Source organism: Desmodus rotundus, chromosome 2 (assembly GCF_022682495.2).
Source record: "Desmodus rotundus isolate HL8 chromosome 2, HLdesRot8A.1, whole genome shotgun sequence".
Lineage (NCBI taxonomy): Eukaryota > Metazoa > Chordata > Mammalia > Chiroptera > Phyllostomidae > Desmodus > Desmodus rotundus.
Genome location: NC_071388.1, coordinates 6900538 through 6917985, shown reverse-complemented (window position 1 = coordinate 6917985; position 17448 = coordinate 6900538). Strand labels below are relative to the sequence as shown.

Genomic DNA, 17448 nt, shown 5'->3' with positions numbered 1-17448 from the left:
ACTCTCTGGTGGAGCTAGTTCAGCCTCGTAACTTTCTTCTCGGGGTTTTCTTGGTTTTCCATCCATACGTTTTAGGATAAACCTGTCTAGCTCCAGAAAACCTCTTTCGGTACTTGCACTGGGGTCATATTACATTTGTGCATTAACTTCAGTGGCACTGACATTTTTATGATGTGGATTGAATCGTGTCCACCAAAAAAGATGGTGCAGAATGTGACCCTGTTTGGGAAGAGGGTGGCTGCAGTTGTGAGGGTGATGATTCACGTGTTGCCTCCCCCAGATTGGAGGCTCCCTGGGGCTTTCTATGCCTTTTGGGTCTAGTTTTAGCCATTTCTCCAGCACCTAGCACAGCACCTAATACGTGGTCAGTGCTCAGTGGCTATTTGGTGAATTCCCGTTAAGGAGGGAATGCCCTTAAAGTGCTTTACCTGCCGCCTGGCACAGAGTAAACATCTAAGAAATGGCAGCTTCCGGTATCACTCAGGCACACACGAAAATGCTTCTATATAAAATTCATCTAAACCCATCTGTGCTCCTTACCTACTCCTCCTGCTTTCAGAATCCTCAGTGTCTCCTGGATCCTGGGATGGAACCATCTAGACCAGGAAGCACAAACTCATATGCGCATAGCCACTGTGGGTGATTTTTTTTTTTGGGGGGGGGGGTTGCTGTGCACTTGCTCTTACCTTTGTAAATTTTGTCTCTAGAACTTTTGGTCTCCTTCACTCATTCTGGCCTCTGCCAACACTGCTTCAGGTCAAGTTCACCCTTTCCTATCTGTCCTTGATCTGCCATCCTCCTGATTCAGGATATCCGACCCCCAAGCTGAGCTCACCAGGGAGCACCCATTACAACCACGCTGGGGGTATGTGGAATTTCAGAGGCCAGAGTGTGATTCTGAACATCCCCATCTTTTATGTCACCATCTGTCCGGGCCACTCATAGAGTCCTGCTGACTTTTTCAACAAAATTGTCTGAGCTCTCCTTCTAAACCGAAGTGCACATCCGCAGTGCACAGCTCTCCCTGAGTGCCTGCACACCCACACGTGTCACAACTGCTCTTGGCCAAGCTCCCCTCTCTTGCACTTGGCCACCCTCTCTGCATCGCTCCTCATCAGTAAGCCAAGTCAAGAGCTCATCAGGAAGTCTCCATCTAGACTTTCAGCAAGTGTGTGGAAAACTGATACTCAGTCCTGTTAGGCATCCTGCAGAGAATACCTGAAGGCCATGGGACACAGGAAAATGGCCCGGGTCATGGGGACAATGCACCTGAGGTCAAAGTCTGCCCCACTTCTCACCAGCTATGTCACAGGACCTGAGTTCCTTGACTCTCTCATGAAAGTAAAAATCCTTACCTCGCCGGATGTTGTAAGAATCCCATCAAACGAAGCGGTCTGGCCCACCTCTGGCTGTGCCTCAGGATGACCCAGACAGTGACGCTTCTGTGAGACACAGGTTCTGGGCACCGTCCCCTAGGGACTCCCTAGGTCTGAAAGTGCAGTTGTCAACGCTCCAAGGTGTTTCCAGTGGGCCCACAGATTTGGGGCCTACAGACGTCACATTCCCATCATGCCTAGCACAGCACCAAGTAAGCAGATGCGACTTCACAAGTGTGAGTTCCCTTTGCTGCTCATTTTCTCCTGCTGGCTGCCTTGAGCTCCACCATGAGCCCATGGTCTGCCCTTCTCCGGGAAGCTGAACTCCATAGACCAGACCACAAAGATTCCTTTCCCCTTGAACTGCTGGTTGGGCTCACCCAACGGCAGGCAGAGAGGATGATTCAGACAAGAATCCTGGCAGAGGCTGTGCTCCTTGTGCACAGCATCCGGGAGGGGCCCTTCCGCCAAGCTTCCCTCCTGGCCTGCGCTAGCCCTTCGGTCCCTTCCCTTGGTGCTCCCGGCCCTGAGAGGGAGCAGCTTCCCACATTTGCAAGGTGCTGGGAGCCTCAGCCTCCCCTTCAGCCCTGCCCACACCCCTGTCCCTAGACATCATCTGGTGAGACTTCTAAGCCCTCATGATGCCGCATGTGCTCTCTGCATCTCAAAAGCTTCATCTCCTTCCCCACTGGGCAAGGAGACCTTCCATGAAGCCCCAGTAGTGATTCATTCCTCGCCCGCATACATGCCCTCACCCAAACCCTCCCCATTGGGACCTGCATCCTTGCTCTTGGATTTCCAAGCATGCATTTCTGTGTGGGACTTGCTCCTGTGAAATCTTTATATTGCCTGTGGCAAATTCTTGCTAGTTATATTTGTATTTCAATTTGCATTTTCATCCTCCCAAGTATCGGGATCACTTGGGGATTTCTTTTCATGCCCCGTGTTATAGTCTGAAGCGCACTGTTACCCACAACCTGCCAGTTCGCACATCAGCATCTGAGATGTCCCTCTCCTGACTCCTCTCCTGCATAGTCGCCACCCTGTTTTTATCCCTCCTTTGATGCCATATAAAATGCTAGAGTGTGTTTGGGGTTTTAACTAGATTCACTTTCTCCATTCAGTAATTTTAAAATCCATCAGGGTAACACATTTTTCCTCATCTCCCTGACCTTTAGCTAAAAATTCATCCTGTGTTGCTCTGAACTATATTCTGTAATCATGATCACTGAAATCAGCTCCTTCTTTCAAAGTGTAATCACTTCAAGGAAGAAGTTGAAAGCACAGTGCCTGATCTACGGATCTTTCACTCCCTGCCAGCACTGCCCACCTTGGCCCCTTCCCCATGGGCTGTCCACAGCAGTTGATTGGCAGGAGGAGGCGGTCAGTAGAAGTCATATGTCCACTTTCAGGCTCTCAGCCACCTCCCAGACACAACCTCCAGTAAGATGACCGTGTCTTTATTGGCCCTGCCAGGTCCAGAAACCTCCATGTTGCCCTGCACAGAACCATCACCCACTGCAAGAGACGAGCCTCCTGGTACTAGTTAGCAACTTTCTCTGCATCTTGCAATGTCTGGGCTTCCTCTCTTGTCCTAGATGTCTTCTCCAGAAGGTGCCTTTCTCTTCTTTGGACAAGGGCTCCTCTTCCTGTGCCATTTCACTAGTATGAACGTCCCTCCCCCTCCTTCGTCCTCCATGGAGTCACCTTATCTTCCTCTTCCATTGATTTTTTGCAGCATCTTTTCTCTTTACGTCATGTTTTCTACCTCCAATCTCTTGACCCAAATGATGCTTTATCTTCTAATGGGAATATTAGTTATTAGTTTCTATTATGTTCTATTCCCTGAAAAGTTAGAACAAAGGTAGGCTTGAGGCCACATTTTTTCTACAAGCCCAGAAAATCTCTTGCATTTCTGGTTCCCTCTGCACAGAGAAGCCCTCCGAACCTCCATGGTCACCATTCCCATGGGAAGGGTGGTGGGGTCGCTCCCAGGACCGAGAGGTCTGTGTGTATCTGTTATTTACTTATTCATCTATTAAACAGGCATTTATTATCAGTCAGGCTCGTGTGTGCACTAGAGGTGTGGCATTGAACGTGGCAAGTGTGCCCTCTGCCCTCCTGGGGCTTAATATCCAGCAGGGAACACAGAATCTCAGTGAAATTCTTACAATTGTGTTGATCACACACAAGAGGACCCTGGGGTGTGGGGGTGTGTGAGTACCCTCTCTGTCCTCCGTCTGAGGAGGTTCTTTTTCCTACAACCGACAATATCTGTTGACCACCCAACCCCAATCAGCACCTGCCCAGACTCTTTCTGAAATAGGAATCACTTCCTGACGTTCTCACGATTGGCTGAAGCCCTAAAATCAGCAGGTGCATATTGTCATATATTCAATAGTAACTCTTCAAAGGAGGCATGTGCTGCCTTTCAAATTAGCTGTGGTTGAAAAATCATGCCTACCATAAAGGCTCTGAGACTAAATCATTTCAAAAGTAATAATTAAGAAAGGCATTTGGTAAGCAGTGTTTATACTGGACACTGAGGTTGATTTTTTTATGTGCATTTTATTTTTACCACTCCTTATTTGGAGAAACAGATCTGACATGGCTGAAGGTGTTGCTGGTTTTCAAATACATTTTCCTTTTGGTGCAGGGGCGTCTGAACCCTAATTCCTTTTGATATCTTGTATGCTGAGCGCTTGGACCTGTTGTTCTCTGTGCCACTGGTGTGAGCTCCTACCGCGTCCCGCCTGTCGATCTCTGTGGTCCTCTGTGGTCTCTGCCAGTGGACCTGGTGTGTTGCCTCAGAGGTCCCTGGACCCAGGTGCCCTCAGCACTTGTCCCCCTCCATGTAGACAATCAGTGTGTGGCGTGGTCCCCCCTCGGATGGCCCTCCTGCCAGAACACTGGGAGCAAAGCACTGAGAATTTCACTCCAAGTTGTGACCTTTCTTTTTTAAACTTTGTTTTAATTCCTACTTGTGAACTTTCAAAGGCAGAGGAAAAAAACTCACATCTCTATCTCTTCTTTTTTGAAAAACAAAACCCCAAAGACTCCTGGGATTCTGCTCAGAGAACCAAAGATGTTTCCCCTCAGCTGAACTCGGCCACCATCATTGATATCCACCCTTCCTCCACCTACAGCATCCGCATGTACGCCAAGAACCGGATTGGCAAGAGTGAGCCCAGCAACGAGCTGTCCATCACCGCGGACGAGGCAGGTGCGTGTGTGCCGCTGGAGGCCCAGGGGCCCGAGCTGGCTCTTGAGCTCTCCGTTAATGCAGAATCAGGCGTTTGGTGAGAGCTCTGCAGAGCTCCACGCCCTACCGACACAGACAGTGTTCTCCCATGGGGAAGGCACTGCTCTTCGAATAGGGCTTAGTTCCAGGTTGTCACGCCCAAGACTTAAAAGAGAGACATATGCCACCAGCCTTCAGTGAGAGTTAAAGAAAGCCTTGCCATGATTATAATTCCTTTGTGTGGACGCACAGAATCCAGGCTGGCAGAAGAGCCATGAGGGGACGTCTTCCCCAAGCTGTCCAGGAGCGGGGGGGGGGGGGGGGGGGGGGGAGGCTGAACTAGGAGGTGGCGAGAACACACTCAGTGGGGAGCTGGGGAGACAGCAGTCCAGGTTATTCATTGACTAGAAATGTCAGTATTTTCTGTAATAAACTTTATTGCTTTTTTTCCTGTTACAAAGTATGTCATATTCAGTATTGAAAACTTAGAAGATAGTTATACAAGCATTTTGAAGGAGGTAAAACAGGTTCCATAATCCTACCACCTAGGGCTGTGTATGAGCATGTTGATATCACCTATGAAATCAATTTTGCAACCTGTTTCATCACCCCCCATGTATGCATGCACACTCACCCCCCACCCACATGCAGGTCCACACAAGTGTACACACCCCCTTCAACATAGTGATCCACCCACAGCTACCAGAATGGGGGATGAACTGGTTTATAGAGGACTAAGCAATGACAGCCCACCCACTAGAAGGAGAGGAGGAAGCAAGCTGCCCTTGGGTTTTCCTGGGGAAGGAAATGTAAGGAACCAAAGCCTGGCTCATCTCTTGGGGTGCAAGCCCCCCAAGAATGTGTCTAGCCCCCAAAGCTAGCCTTTTTTTTTCCTGCCAACAATCAGAGCTAATCAGCCACCACTTACTGCTACAGAGAAATTGGAAGTTTGGTCTCAGGTACTCAGTTCTATATCCCCAAGGTTAAAATGGTCATTCCCAAATGACTGGGAGTCAACACGAGGTTTGTTTCATCTGGCAGAGCTGTCCTTGGCTTCCTTTCGTCACCTACTTCTCTGTGGCCCTCGTTAATGCCGTGACAAATAGACATCCCACCTATCTCTTAAGTACTTGTCGGCAATTTGCAATGGTCCCTTCACCACCAGTTTAACCAATTCCATGTTGTTAAGCATGCCCGTTGTATTCAATTTTTTCATTATAAACACCACTGTGATGAACATCCTTGTATGTCTTCTGCCATTTTCAAGATTATTTTCTTAGGTTAAATAGCAAGATGTAGAACTTCTGGATCAAAACAAATGTAAAATTTAACTCTTTTGATATTAACTCGTCATCAGTATGGTCCTCAAGAAAACAGGTTAAAATTCACAGTTCTTCCTGAACAGCAGATGATCACTCATTTCTCAGCCCCAGAATGTAGCAGCCCTTGAAAATTGTTCTTAAGGGAGGGTGATAGGATAGTATTATGCTTCCGGGGCTGGGGATGAGCCACTTCTAATACTCGGATACCCTGTGTGATTTATTTTCTGCAAAATGGACATCATGGTAGCTTTCTCCTTCTCCACAAATAGACTGGACAAACAAGGAAAATTCCAAACTTTAAAAGTACTTTGCATTTTGCAGAAATAAGTGGGAAATGAATGTGTGTGTGTTCCTGCAAAAATGGAATCTTATTTAAATATTTATATAAACAACCCACTAACATCCCAGAATTTCATCATGCTGGATATTTAGGGACGATACACTGCCCCCAAAATATGCAGGACCCAACCTTCTCCTTCTTCCTCTTCACCCCCGTTCTAAGTCTACCCCATCCCGACAACCTTCTCCAGGCGACTAGGTTTTGTGGCCGCCTTCTGATCGCCAGCATGAATGCTGATGGTGTCGCTGCTTTTTACTCCGTTTCCTGGGTGACCTCTGCAGCAGCTGGTGGTTGCCATGGCAGCGTTTCTCTCCCTAGCCAGGAGGCCAGGTGAACAGCTACGCCTGGCCAGCAGTCTGCAGGGCAGCTCCCAGGCATCTCTGCAGACAGGCTGACTGGAAGCCAGATGTTTGGCTCCTGGAGCTGCCTTGGACCCACAAAGCCTCCCTCACTCACCATGCAGATGAGCAGAGGCAAAACGAAGGAGGGGAACAGGCTTGAGCCAAGGAAAGCTCCAAAACAGAATCCGTCCGTGTCGTGGTGCATAGGTTTGCGTGACTGAAATCCAAAGGTCGTTTTCCCTCATGAGAATCATGGAGAACGGAGGGCAACTACCCTGACCAAAGAGACCTTCACAAAAATTGCCTGCAGTGGCTGCAGGTTGCTACGGCCACTGCCGGCAGGGACGTCCGTCCAAAGGTGGAGCCACCTCGAGATGACCATTCCCCAGCCCAACTGCTCCCCTTCCTAAAATAAGTCAATAAATACAGTACTCATCTCCCAAACAGTGAAAATCATTGGGTGGAAGCTTCTGGAAACCCACCCATTTTTATGGTAATATAGTGCCCAAGTCTGGGCAACCTGAGGACACCTCTCACTCCCCACCTGACTGGAGAAATGAGGCCTGTGAGGTGTTTCAGCCTGGGTGTCCCCCACCCTACGATTTGAAACCCTACCGGATTCCCTCTGGCCCAGTGAGTGCCAGCCTGCCCTTTCCTGCCCCCTCCTCTATGTGGATGCTGTCCCCTGTCTGGAAGGCCCTCCAAGTTCCAGGTCTCCTTTTCTGAACTCCTCCTTGAAAAGCCTGGTCAAGGATGTCCCCCAGTGCGATGCCTCCTCCAGTCTCCCTGGATGACATTAGTGCCCCCTCCCCAGCACTGAGTAGGAAGCTGTCTGACAATGGCCCTTGAGCCATACTGTCATTTCTCCATAGGGTATGTGCTGTTTATGTTTCTACCCGTCATGTGTGCCTGGCACAAGGGAGATAGCTCAGTATACGTGGGAGGGTATTTATAAAGGTGCCTTACAGAGTTGTCTTAGAATAGGTGTAACAATGAGTGCTGTGTGTGTGTGTGTGATTGTTAAGAAAACTATATGGTGCATTAAAGCCAACACTGAAATTTTGAAGGACCTTATAAAGAAGGAGAAGTAGGGAAAGGCAGAGGGGAAGGCTGGAAGGTGGAGGAATGCAGGATGTGGGAGAAAGAAGAAGGCGCACCCATCAGAGCTCCAGCAGGGGCCCGGAAAGCACCTGAGCCTTCAGCCGAGATGCCCTCCTGTTCTGATGGGTGCAGCGTGTCCCAGGTCGGAACCGCGGCACATGCGGCAGGCCAGGCCCATGGGTGTGTTTGGGTTGGGTCTGCTATTGTTGTACCAGTCTTTCCATTTTGGTGTCAGTCTTTAAAATCTGGAGATTTGAGGTCAATATCTAAATTTTGAATTTCTCTTAAGTGCCTATTTGGCAAGAATCCGCTAGAGCTAAGTCTACAGTGGTTACCCTGTAGGGTGGCCCTACACCCCAATTAACCAACATCTCCACCCTCTTCAATTGAAGGGCTCAGCACACTAGGTCTCATGGACCGAAGTCCACTTACGATTCTTGAGCTAAGAATAGGTGGGGTGTTTTTTTTTTCATTTTAAAAAGAGGAATAAAAAGAAGAATATGCAACAGAGACCACATGCAACTCACAAAGCCTAAATCTGTGCTGTCCGTGTGGAGAAAAGGTGTACAGATCCCTAATTTAGGTCTCGCCATGGTGGGCATTTGGGCTTTGGATTCTTGCTGTACCGTCCACTGCAAAGCTTAGTGAGAAGGGAAGCACTGCTGTTTCCACAGCCTCCCTACCTAATGCTGGAAAGTGGCATTGTTCCAGCTCCATAACACAGAGCTTGTTTTCATGTGAACGTGCCCAAGTGCATTATAGTATGCTCCAGTGCACCTGACCTCAGGGCACAGCCAGGAAGCAGAGATCACACCATCTAGCACACACTTTCCGTCTCCCCTCAGCAGCCCTTACCCCCCCGCAAAGAGGAGAAGCTGAGAGAATAAGTGGAGACTCTGTCAAGAGTTGATGAGAGCAGCTCCTAATGGACCAGAAGTGCACAGACATGCCACGTTTCTGTGACACCGGTCAGCATGTCCCATCCAGCAGCTAACCCTCACCCTCAACCAACTTCCTCATTAGCTGCTGTGCCCTGGTCATGTGTCACTTAGTGCCTGAGACTGAGTTTTGGGTGGCTGGTCCCTTCTCCCTTTTCCTTATGAGTCTGTCCTCAGAATGTAGAAGTTTGGTTGTGTGGGAGCTCCTTGGAAAGCCACCGAATTTTCACAGACGCATCAGAGAGTGGAAGGTCAGGATCATGGAAGGGTCACCACGTGGGGCTGTTGGGTGTGCATTGCATCCAGTGCTAGGTCAATGGTCTGTGCATCATGCTCCCTCACATTCCAGAGCAGTAGCTCCGGTCCAGAAGGAGAGTTTCTTGTGTGCTGAGCTGGAGGCTGAAGGGGGACAGGGTACAATGAGGGTCCTAAGGAGTAAAAGACATCATCCTTGTGTTCTGATAAACATATGAATATCGGTGCATGTTAGCCAAGTGGGACATCCACTGTGCTCTTCAAGGGGAGAGTCAGATGCGCAGGGTCTGCCCACCAAGAACTGGGGATGTCCTAACCTGAGCCTGCTGCAATCTGCTTCCATTGTCCGTTTTCCCCAGCTGCCTTCTAGAGACTTTGGAAATTAAACAAATCACTGACCTCCTCAAGGTTCCTCATTCATGCCAGGTATACTCCCACCACCTGTCCTGGAATGTTCTGGAATGTTTCAGAATATTCCGTGATTGTTCTGGAATGTTCTTCACCTTCCTTCCATACCTCCTTCAAATCTTTGCTTGAATAACATTTTTTCAATGAGTCCTACCCTGACCTTCTTCATTATTTAAAGTTCAGCCCACAGGACACTCTCACACTTGGTCCTCTCCCTCCACGAACACTTTGCTTTTTAAAAAATATCATCTATTACCATCAAACACACCATACAATTTATTGATTTATTTTGCTTATGATCTGTTTTGGGTCTTCCCACAAAGGCAGGGATATTTGCTCATTTTGTTCGCTGCTATATCCCAGACACCTAAGACAGTGCTTGGCACATAATAGGTGATAAATAAATAATAATTTAAATAGCTATTTATTTGATAAATAGTTATTTAAATGAATTCATCCTTTCACCCTCTAGGTGTCAACTCTTCTTGGTTTTATTTTGATTTTAACTGAACACAGTCTTTGTTTCCTTTGCCAAGCAAAGAACACTCCCCTTACCCACAATATTCTATCAGAGAGGACCACGTGGTTGTGGAGTCATGCAGGTCTCCCTCAGTCCAATTTTCATCCGCCTCTGTGTGCCAGTCCTTGCTCAGCTTCAGGCCTGGCACATAGCCGAAGCTCAGTAGATTCCTCAATAAGAAAGCCAGAGACAAAAGTACCTCTGTGGGGGTGGGGGTGGGGGCAGCCAATTGAATGACTGATTTATCTCCAAGATTCTGGGTGAGGCCAGAAGATCCGTCCTCAGAGGAGAGAACATTCTGAGGGCAGAGGGGAGTGCTGGGGTGGAGTCTTGATGTCATTCATCGGAAGTGAGAGAGAAGACAGTCCACTGAGAGCCACCAAGAGCTGTCAGAGGAGCAGGAAACTGAGGAGCTGGCGCAGGAGGGAGGGACACAGGGCCAGCCTGGGTGACCCGAAGAAGAAACAAGAGCGGAGACCCATGGGTCCACCGATGACCAAGGGTCTGTCAACACAGTCGTTTCAGCCAAACAGAATTAGTAAAAGTTTCCTTGTCTAGTAAAGGCCTTAGGGCCTGTAAATATAGTCTTCGCCTATTACTGTTTCACCATTTGAAAAGTTTGACCTTCTGTAGAAATGCACTGATTATTTATTTTGTAAAATCACAATTATTATTAATAGTTACTTCCAGGCTTCTCCTCCCATAGGGAAAAGCTAAATATTCTGTTTTGTTCTGTTCTTAAAAAGGAGAAATGCTCTCTGTATATATTACACTTTTCCTTCAAGAACTTGAGTATAAGTACCCCTGAAAAAATTACAGCTTGGGAACTGTAAGGAAAGGCTAAAATTCCGAAAGCAGACTACTTTTTTCATAATTTAAAGTTTTTCTTATAATATTTTAGAAATTTAGAGTGGAAAATTCAGTGCCAAAAGACAATGTCTTCCTAATTATATTGGCCACTGCTCCAACATGTTTCTGTAAGTTGTTTTTGTAGGTTATGCTATAAATCTTACTGCCCATCGTGTGGAGAAGGGAGCTGAGGCACAGAGAAGAAACTGGAAAAAACAAACAGACAAACAAACAAAAATGCTACTAGGTGGTCGAGTCAGAATTTGAACTCAGGGAGAAAGATTGAAACACCCGTCAACTTAGCAACCACAGACACTCTCTGACTTATGATTTGACTTACAATTTGTTGACTTTACGAGGGTGCAAAAGTAATGTACGTTCAGCAGAAACCACACTGCCAAGTTCGAATTGTGTCCTTCGCCCAGACTAGCGATATGCTCTGTGACTCTCTGGTGATGCTGGGCAGGTGCAGGGAGCCTGGCTCCCAGTGAGCCACGCCATCATGGGGGTGAACAATGGCACTCTACAGTGTGGTATTAAGTGCATTTTCTTATGATATTTTCATCTTCCACTGGGCTCACCAGGTCACAACCCCCTCGTAAATTGAGGAGCATTTTTGAATATCGTGTTGTTACTCGACAGTTCTTCCTCCAAAAACAGAAAAGCATTTCCCTTGACCTTGCCTCTCTCCAATGGGGCCTCTAGCTCTTAACCTTTCTTTTACTTACAAATTCTTCAAAATGCGTTTACTGTCACTGCTCCTGCTTTCTTAGCTCCCACGTGCTCCTCGCCCTTCTGCAAAGGGGTGTCCATGTCCGCAGAAAGGGGCTTCGTACAGCTGCAATCCCAAAATCTTCAATCCAGCAACACGTTTTCCCCCACAGGGGTCTCTCCCTGGGCCACCGCTTGCTTCCACTTCTCAGAGGACATTCGAGTGTCTGCTATGTTGGGTCATGGTATCTCTGTGCCATCCAGCCATCCCGGTTAGGTCGGGAACTCGGGGCGGGGGGGGGGGGGGAACAAGAACGCTCTGCGTCCCTCAGTTCCGCACTACGCACTTAGCACGCAGTATGTTTCTAATACGTGTCCATTGACTGGGACTGGATGTAATTGGAATCCATACAACCAATAGAAATAGGTGGGTGTGTGTTACACACTTCCTTTTTTAACTTTGCTTTTTTTTATCTGTGGCCACAGCCCCTGGTTAACAAGTATTTTTAATTGGAAAGTATGAGGAACTAAAGTGATCAAAGAGATGCAGGCAGAAGGATCTGGATTTCCATTTTGGGGGGGTTTTTTTGTTGGCCTCGGTAGTTCTAAGCATCCTGGTTGACCCCAAAGCCATGTCACTAAAAGACACTTAAAGGGAAAGAGAAGTGTCCTCAACAGCCACTACAGGCAGAGTGTTATAAAAATAAGCTTCCTGTTTTAGCCATTAACTTGCTCACAGTTGAGGTTTATTAGTCAAGTTGTCAAAGACATAGCAGGGAAGAAGGCAAGGGCAGCCCCGAGATGCATTCTTCTGGGGAGTGAGAAAGCCCAGGGTGAATTTAGCGTGCAACGACTCTGCCAGACTTACCTTATGTTGCTATGTATAATGCACACTTTCTGCCCAGATTTCTGAGGGGAAAAATAAGGGCGCACATTATACATGGGTATAATAATAGGTATAATAATCCCATGTATAATGCCCACAAAAGCGTGGGTGCACATTGCACACGGCAAAATGTGCTAGTTGCTCAACATGCAGGCCTCTGGGCTCAGATGGCCTGGCTTCTGGGCCTGCACCCTGCTAGGTGGGTTTGTCTTCTGTGGAACTGGCTTCTAACTGGCCTGTGGATTTTGGTCTTTCAGCTCCCGATGGCCCACCTCAGGAAGTCCACCTGGAGCCCATATCGTCCCAGAGCATCAGGGTCACCTGGAAGGTAAACCGAGCACACTCTTGCTTTCCTGGCACATGTTCCATGGGAGTGAGCACTTCACTCATGTCAAGTGTTACGATGCCAAGGCACTAATACTCGGTTTTGCAAAATTAGATTTAAAGCCCTTCTCTTAAAGTCTGATATTTGTGTCCACCTTTCAAATATTTTTACAGCAAATTCTACATCCACAGAGAGTGAAGTAGCTGTGTCTTATTTTAATTCTTTAAATCCTGATTGAGTTCTAAGTGCTGGTCTCCAGACAAACAGTGGGAAGGCTGGGCCTGTCTGCATCACAGACTTTGCCCCTGGGGAGATAGATGTTCTCAAATTGATTTTCCTAAGAGGCAGATCTTGGGGCCATCGCGAGTGCACTGAGCTGGCAGGAAGGAGGAAGTCCTCCCTGTACCACCGGCCAGCTGTGTCCTTGAGTACACCCCCACTCCATTTCCTCAGCAGGGACTGTGCGGTGGAGGTTGTGGCATCCCGGGCAGCGGTTCCCAAGTGTGGCCCGCAGGTGCAGTCTGGCCACTAAGGGCTGTTAACTGTCGCTGGGAGAGGAGGAAAGCTTGGGCCGCAGTGCAGACCATGGCAGCAGGCAGCGTTCGGTTTTGTCTAGAAGATACTTTTCTATCACAGCAAAGCTGTCCCGATAAGGGCAGTTGATCCCTATTCCAGTGCCAGCTCATCACTGACCAGCATGTTGGGCGTTGCTGCCCCGGCAAGCTTATCTGGTGTCACTTACCTGGTGGGCACACCTGCCTTGGGAACCAGTCACCAATGAATGTGCTCTTGGAGACAACCACCTTGAGCCAAGTGCCATTTTACCTGGAGTGCTGTTGTCGGGTCAAAACTTCTGTGAAGTTAGACTTACTAATCCAGTTCTGGATTTCCCATGTTACGTGTGTTTTCATCTTGCCTTGTTCCTCCCCCTTTTCCTGTGTTCTCACTCAGAGAGAGCAGGCAGGGGACCCCAGTGAGGTCTGCCAGATGCACGCCTCTTGTAACCATTAAAAACCAAACCCGTCCTTGGATTTCTCCTTGGAGCATCAGCCCTTTCACTAAGTGACCGATGTCTGTGGAAGACAGGATTTTCATTGGAGGGGTGGGTCCCCTTTGGTGTTAACACACGACCCTGCAGCAAGCCTCTTTGTGTCAGCGAGCTGCGATGCCAGCGGGCAGCGTGGCGTGATGGTCGGCTGCTCAGACAGCTCGGCCGAGGCCGGGGAAGGGGTTGCCATTCATCTTTGTGAGCACAGCTGCCAGCTGTGAGCATCACACACCGTGTCATAAAAGGCACTCCGCAAGCCCTAACCCCACACGCATCCCGGCCACCGTACTACAGACGAAATGCTGACTCACTCTGGCTTGAATGAGTCTCTGAAGTTTCACCCACGTGCCCTCCTCATTCCCTTGTGTGTTTGCCCCAAAAAAGACCAGTGATTGCTCTGGCCCCTAAAGCTTTCTGGGTCCTGCTGGAGAGATGCGTCTGTCCACAGAGTTCTTACAAACGAAACATGAAACTGTCCAAGCTTTAAAAGGCTTTACATCCTTTCTGTCTCCATAAAAAAAGAAAAAAAAAAAAAGCAGCCAAGTCAGTAAATTGAAGTTAGAGTTCTTCTTAATGACAAAAGGATGAACATGGTGTGGGCTATTAAATGGAAGCCTCGCTTCCGCTGGCTCATGAGCCGATGGTTAAGATGCTATTCACGGAGCAGCGGTGGTGGTCACCTAGCCTGTCAGCGTGCAGCCGGGTATGTGGCTGATGTCACTACCGAATGACGAATGACGTAAGCGCTGCCCATTTGTTGGCCTGATTATGTGAGGGAAGTGTGTCATTGATTCACCCAAATTGTGTGCTCTTATCCATCATAAAGTATACGTAAAGTCGGATCTGCCGTGGTGCAGAAAGAATGCCTGTACTGCGTGTATAAAAGTTCCGGGTTTACATTTTGGGGAAGCAGGTGGCAGGAAAGGAAAAGAAGGAAGGAGAAAAAGAAGGAGAAGTCGCATTAGCCCAAGCAGGGAGCCCCGCCTCAGGCAGCTCCCTGATGGCTGAATATTGGGATGGAAATATTGGGAACTGTAAGGAAAACAGGTGGGAAGTTGGGAATTCACTCATTCAGAGTCACGGTAAAAGATGTGCTTGACGGAGAGACACGCGATTTTTGAGGGGAGAGCTCTGGGGTTTGGGTGGGGAGGTAGCCACTTTAGATGCTAAACCTCTTCACGGTCAAGGCAGCGACCTTTCCATAACACGGAAGGGAGACGTTAGATTTTGTAACCATCATTGTACCAGCAGTGCTTGTAACATGCACCGTCTCCTGAACACAATGAACCGCCATCCCTCCTTAAATATTTCAGTTATTTCTTTCAGCCAAGGAAAGTCTCCAATTTTGAAATTATCAAGTCGGGCCCATGCCTACTGAGTAGAGACCCAAACCCAAAAGACACTCTAGGCCGCTCAGCATCAGGCGACAGCCCCCCGTTTCCAGTTTGTCACTCTGTCCTTCCCCCGGTTATAGGGGATCATGCCCGTCCCCACAACTGGCATCTTCTCTCCTCCTCCTCTGCCACTGCACGTCCGTGACATTCTCCCGTCACCCATCCAGTCCTGCTTCCTCAACGCTCCAGTCTGGCATGACCCTCTCTGTGAATGTGCGTGAAGTGGCGTTAGTCGCTTGATCCTCTGTCTTACCCATTATTCTTTGTGGTGGCTCAGTGCCATTTCCATCACGTGGTTTCTGCCATCCATTTGGTTGCAGCTCTCTGCTGTTCTGTGAGTTCCTTAGAGGCAGGGAGTGGTATCTCACTCACCTTCGGTTCCCTGGGGCTGGCGCATTTGCATGAATGGGTGAATGAAGGAAGGAAGGAATGAGTGGGTGAGTTCATACATGAGTCAGGAGTGCCATCATTCTCTGAGGCCTGTAGTACAAGGGTTCTAATTGCACAGCCTCTGAAGCACATCCGTCCTTCAGAAACCTCAGAGATATTTTTTCCTGTTGATGTAAATGTTTTGTTTTAAATGAGGAATTTTTTAGAGCTACAGCCTATCCCCAAAATATGAAATTTTCAATTGCTTAAATATTGCAGTGCTGAAAACAATTGTGAAACTGCTGACTGAGAATAAAAATCCTGACAATAATTTCACCACTTCCTTGAGCCTCGGCATCACACCCTCTGGCAGAGAGTTTATTCTGAATAGGCAGCATTACAGAAGGACCCGTGACTTCCGTAACACATGAGTACTGAGTATTTAGGAATGTCATTAAATATCAGTAATCTGAAGAATACTTTAAAATGGAGCACCTCACCTCCGCCATCCCCAATACCTGCTAACGGAGGCACCCTTACAATCTAGTGTGCTCCTCGGAAATGAGCTCTCACAGTGGGAAAAGGGCTAAGGCTGCCATTTAAAACCAAGGACCTTCATCATAGTGAATGATACATGGTAGGCTCCACTTGGCTCCTACGTTTAAATCCCTCTACATCCAAGAAACGGCACACCCGGCAGAAAAGGAGCACCTTCTAGCGCTGGTATGTCCTGGGGGGCCTGGGGAAGTCCTCTTCCTGAGCACCTGCTCTCTCTCTGCCAAGCACTATAACCATCTCTCGCGTGCACTATGTCATTAGGCCTGAGCGCTGGGCGCACTCTGTTTTGGATGGAGGGGGACCCCGAAGCTGAAAGGACTCGCCTAAGATCTCAGAGCTATCAAGAGTGAGGACCCCCCGCACCCAGACTGTCTGACTCTGCCCCGTAGGCTTCTAAGCAACTGATGAGCGGAGATCTGTGTGCTCATGCATAGTCAGATTCAACAAACGCTGATTTCTTTTCCTCGTCCTTCCAACCTCATGTTATAAATTTTCCCCAGCCCCATTAAAGCCAGAGAAAACAGGCAAAATTTACGCTTTTACCTACTATCATTTCCTCTCCAAATTATAAATCTAACCATAGGGAACCTTGAATACATCAACGCCCTTTGTTTCTACATCAGTCGAAATTTGCAAGGGCTGCCTTGAATTCATTTTGCTTAAGTTTTTAATGCTCACTTTAGTCCTCGGGCCATGAAAAGTTATGAAAGTTTACATTTCTTTCATGAACCTAACCGGTTAGTTCTAGGGTTGGATTTATAGCATCTTTATTAAAAAGCCTGACGACCAACATGCCTTATAAGGATTTAAGGAATTGTCAGCCCTTCTTGTCTTAACAAGTCTGGTCTCTTTCCCCTCTAACAGGGGTCTATAAAAGACCAAACTTCCAAAATCTTCTGGTCACGCACATGGGGTCGGATCACTCTCTGCTGACTTTGCGCAGATGACGTCCTGCGTGCTCTGTGAGGCAGAGGGAACGGCTTGTCTGTTCACCGCATCTGCAGTAGAAGCGTGGTGAATTTTGTTCCGTAGACACATGAGTCACTCCCAGTGTTCACTTTCATGCCGAATTATTCACATGGAGAAGGGGAGCTTTTCCTCTGGAAACCTCTGGACTCCTTGGAAAGCCTTACCTGACTATATGCGCATCTTACATTTTTGTGCATATATAAAATATGCAGAGACCTTTAATAAAACCATTCATTGCTTATTCGCCTCATTTGGAATAGGTTCTGCATCTCTCTCCATCTGCCCATTGAATTAGCCTTCTTGGGTCAGCCGTGTGATTGGCCTTCTCCAAGGACCCCAGTTATCTGTCCCAGAGCAGAGCCAACAGCCTGCTGTGCAAGGGCTGTGGCTGGCCTCCCAACCTCAGCAGGCAGTTCGCTTGGTTCCCTGGCTCAATGTGCTGTGAGGATGCTGCCCACCTTTGCAGAAGCAGCTCAGCTGCCAAGAGTGTGGGATCC

General features: G+C 48.1%; 1 protein-coding gene across 1 annotated transcript in view; it reads left to right on the top strand.

The window, feature by feature from the left end:
* Positions 1-17448, top strand: part of LOC123480257 (cell adhesion molecule DSCAM) — a 452836-nt gene that overhangs the window by 425910 nt on the left and 9478 nt on the right. Inside the window, exons 15-16 of the mRNA XM_053917294.1 lie at positions 4523-4599; positions 12546-12616. Coding sequence (XP_053773269.1) covers positions 4523-4599; positions 12546-12616 — 148 coding nt within the window. The remainder of the gene's footprint in view (positions 1-4522; positions 4600-12545; positions 12617-17448) is intronic.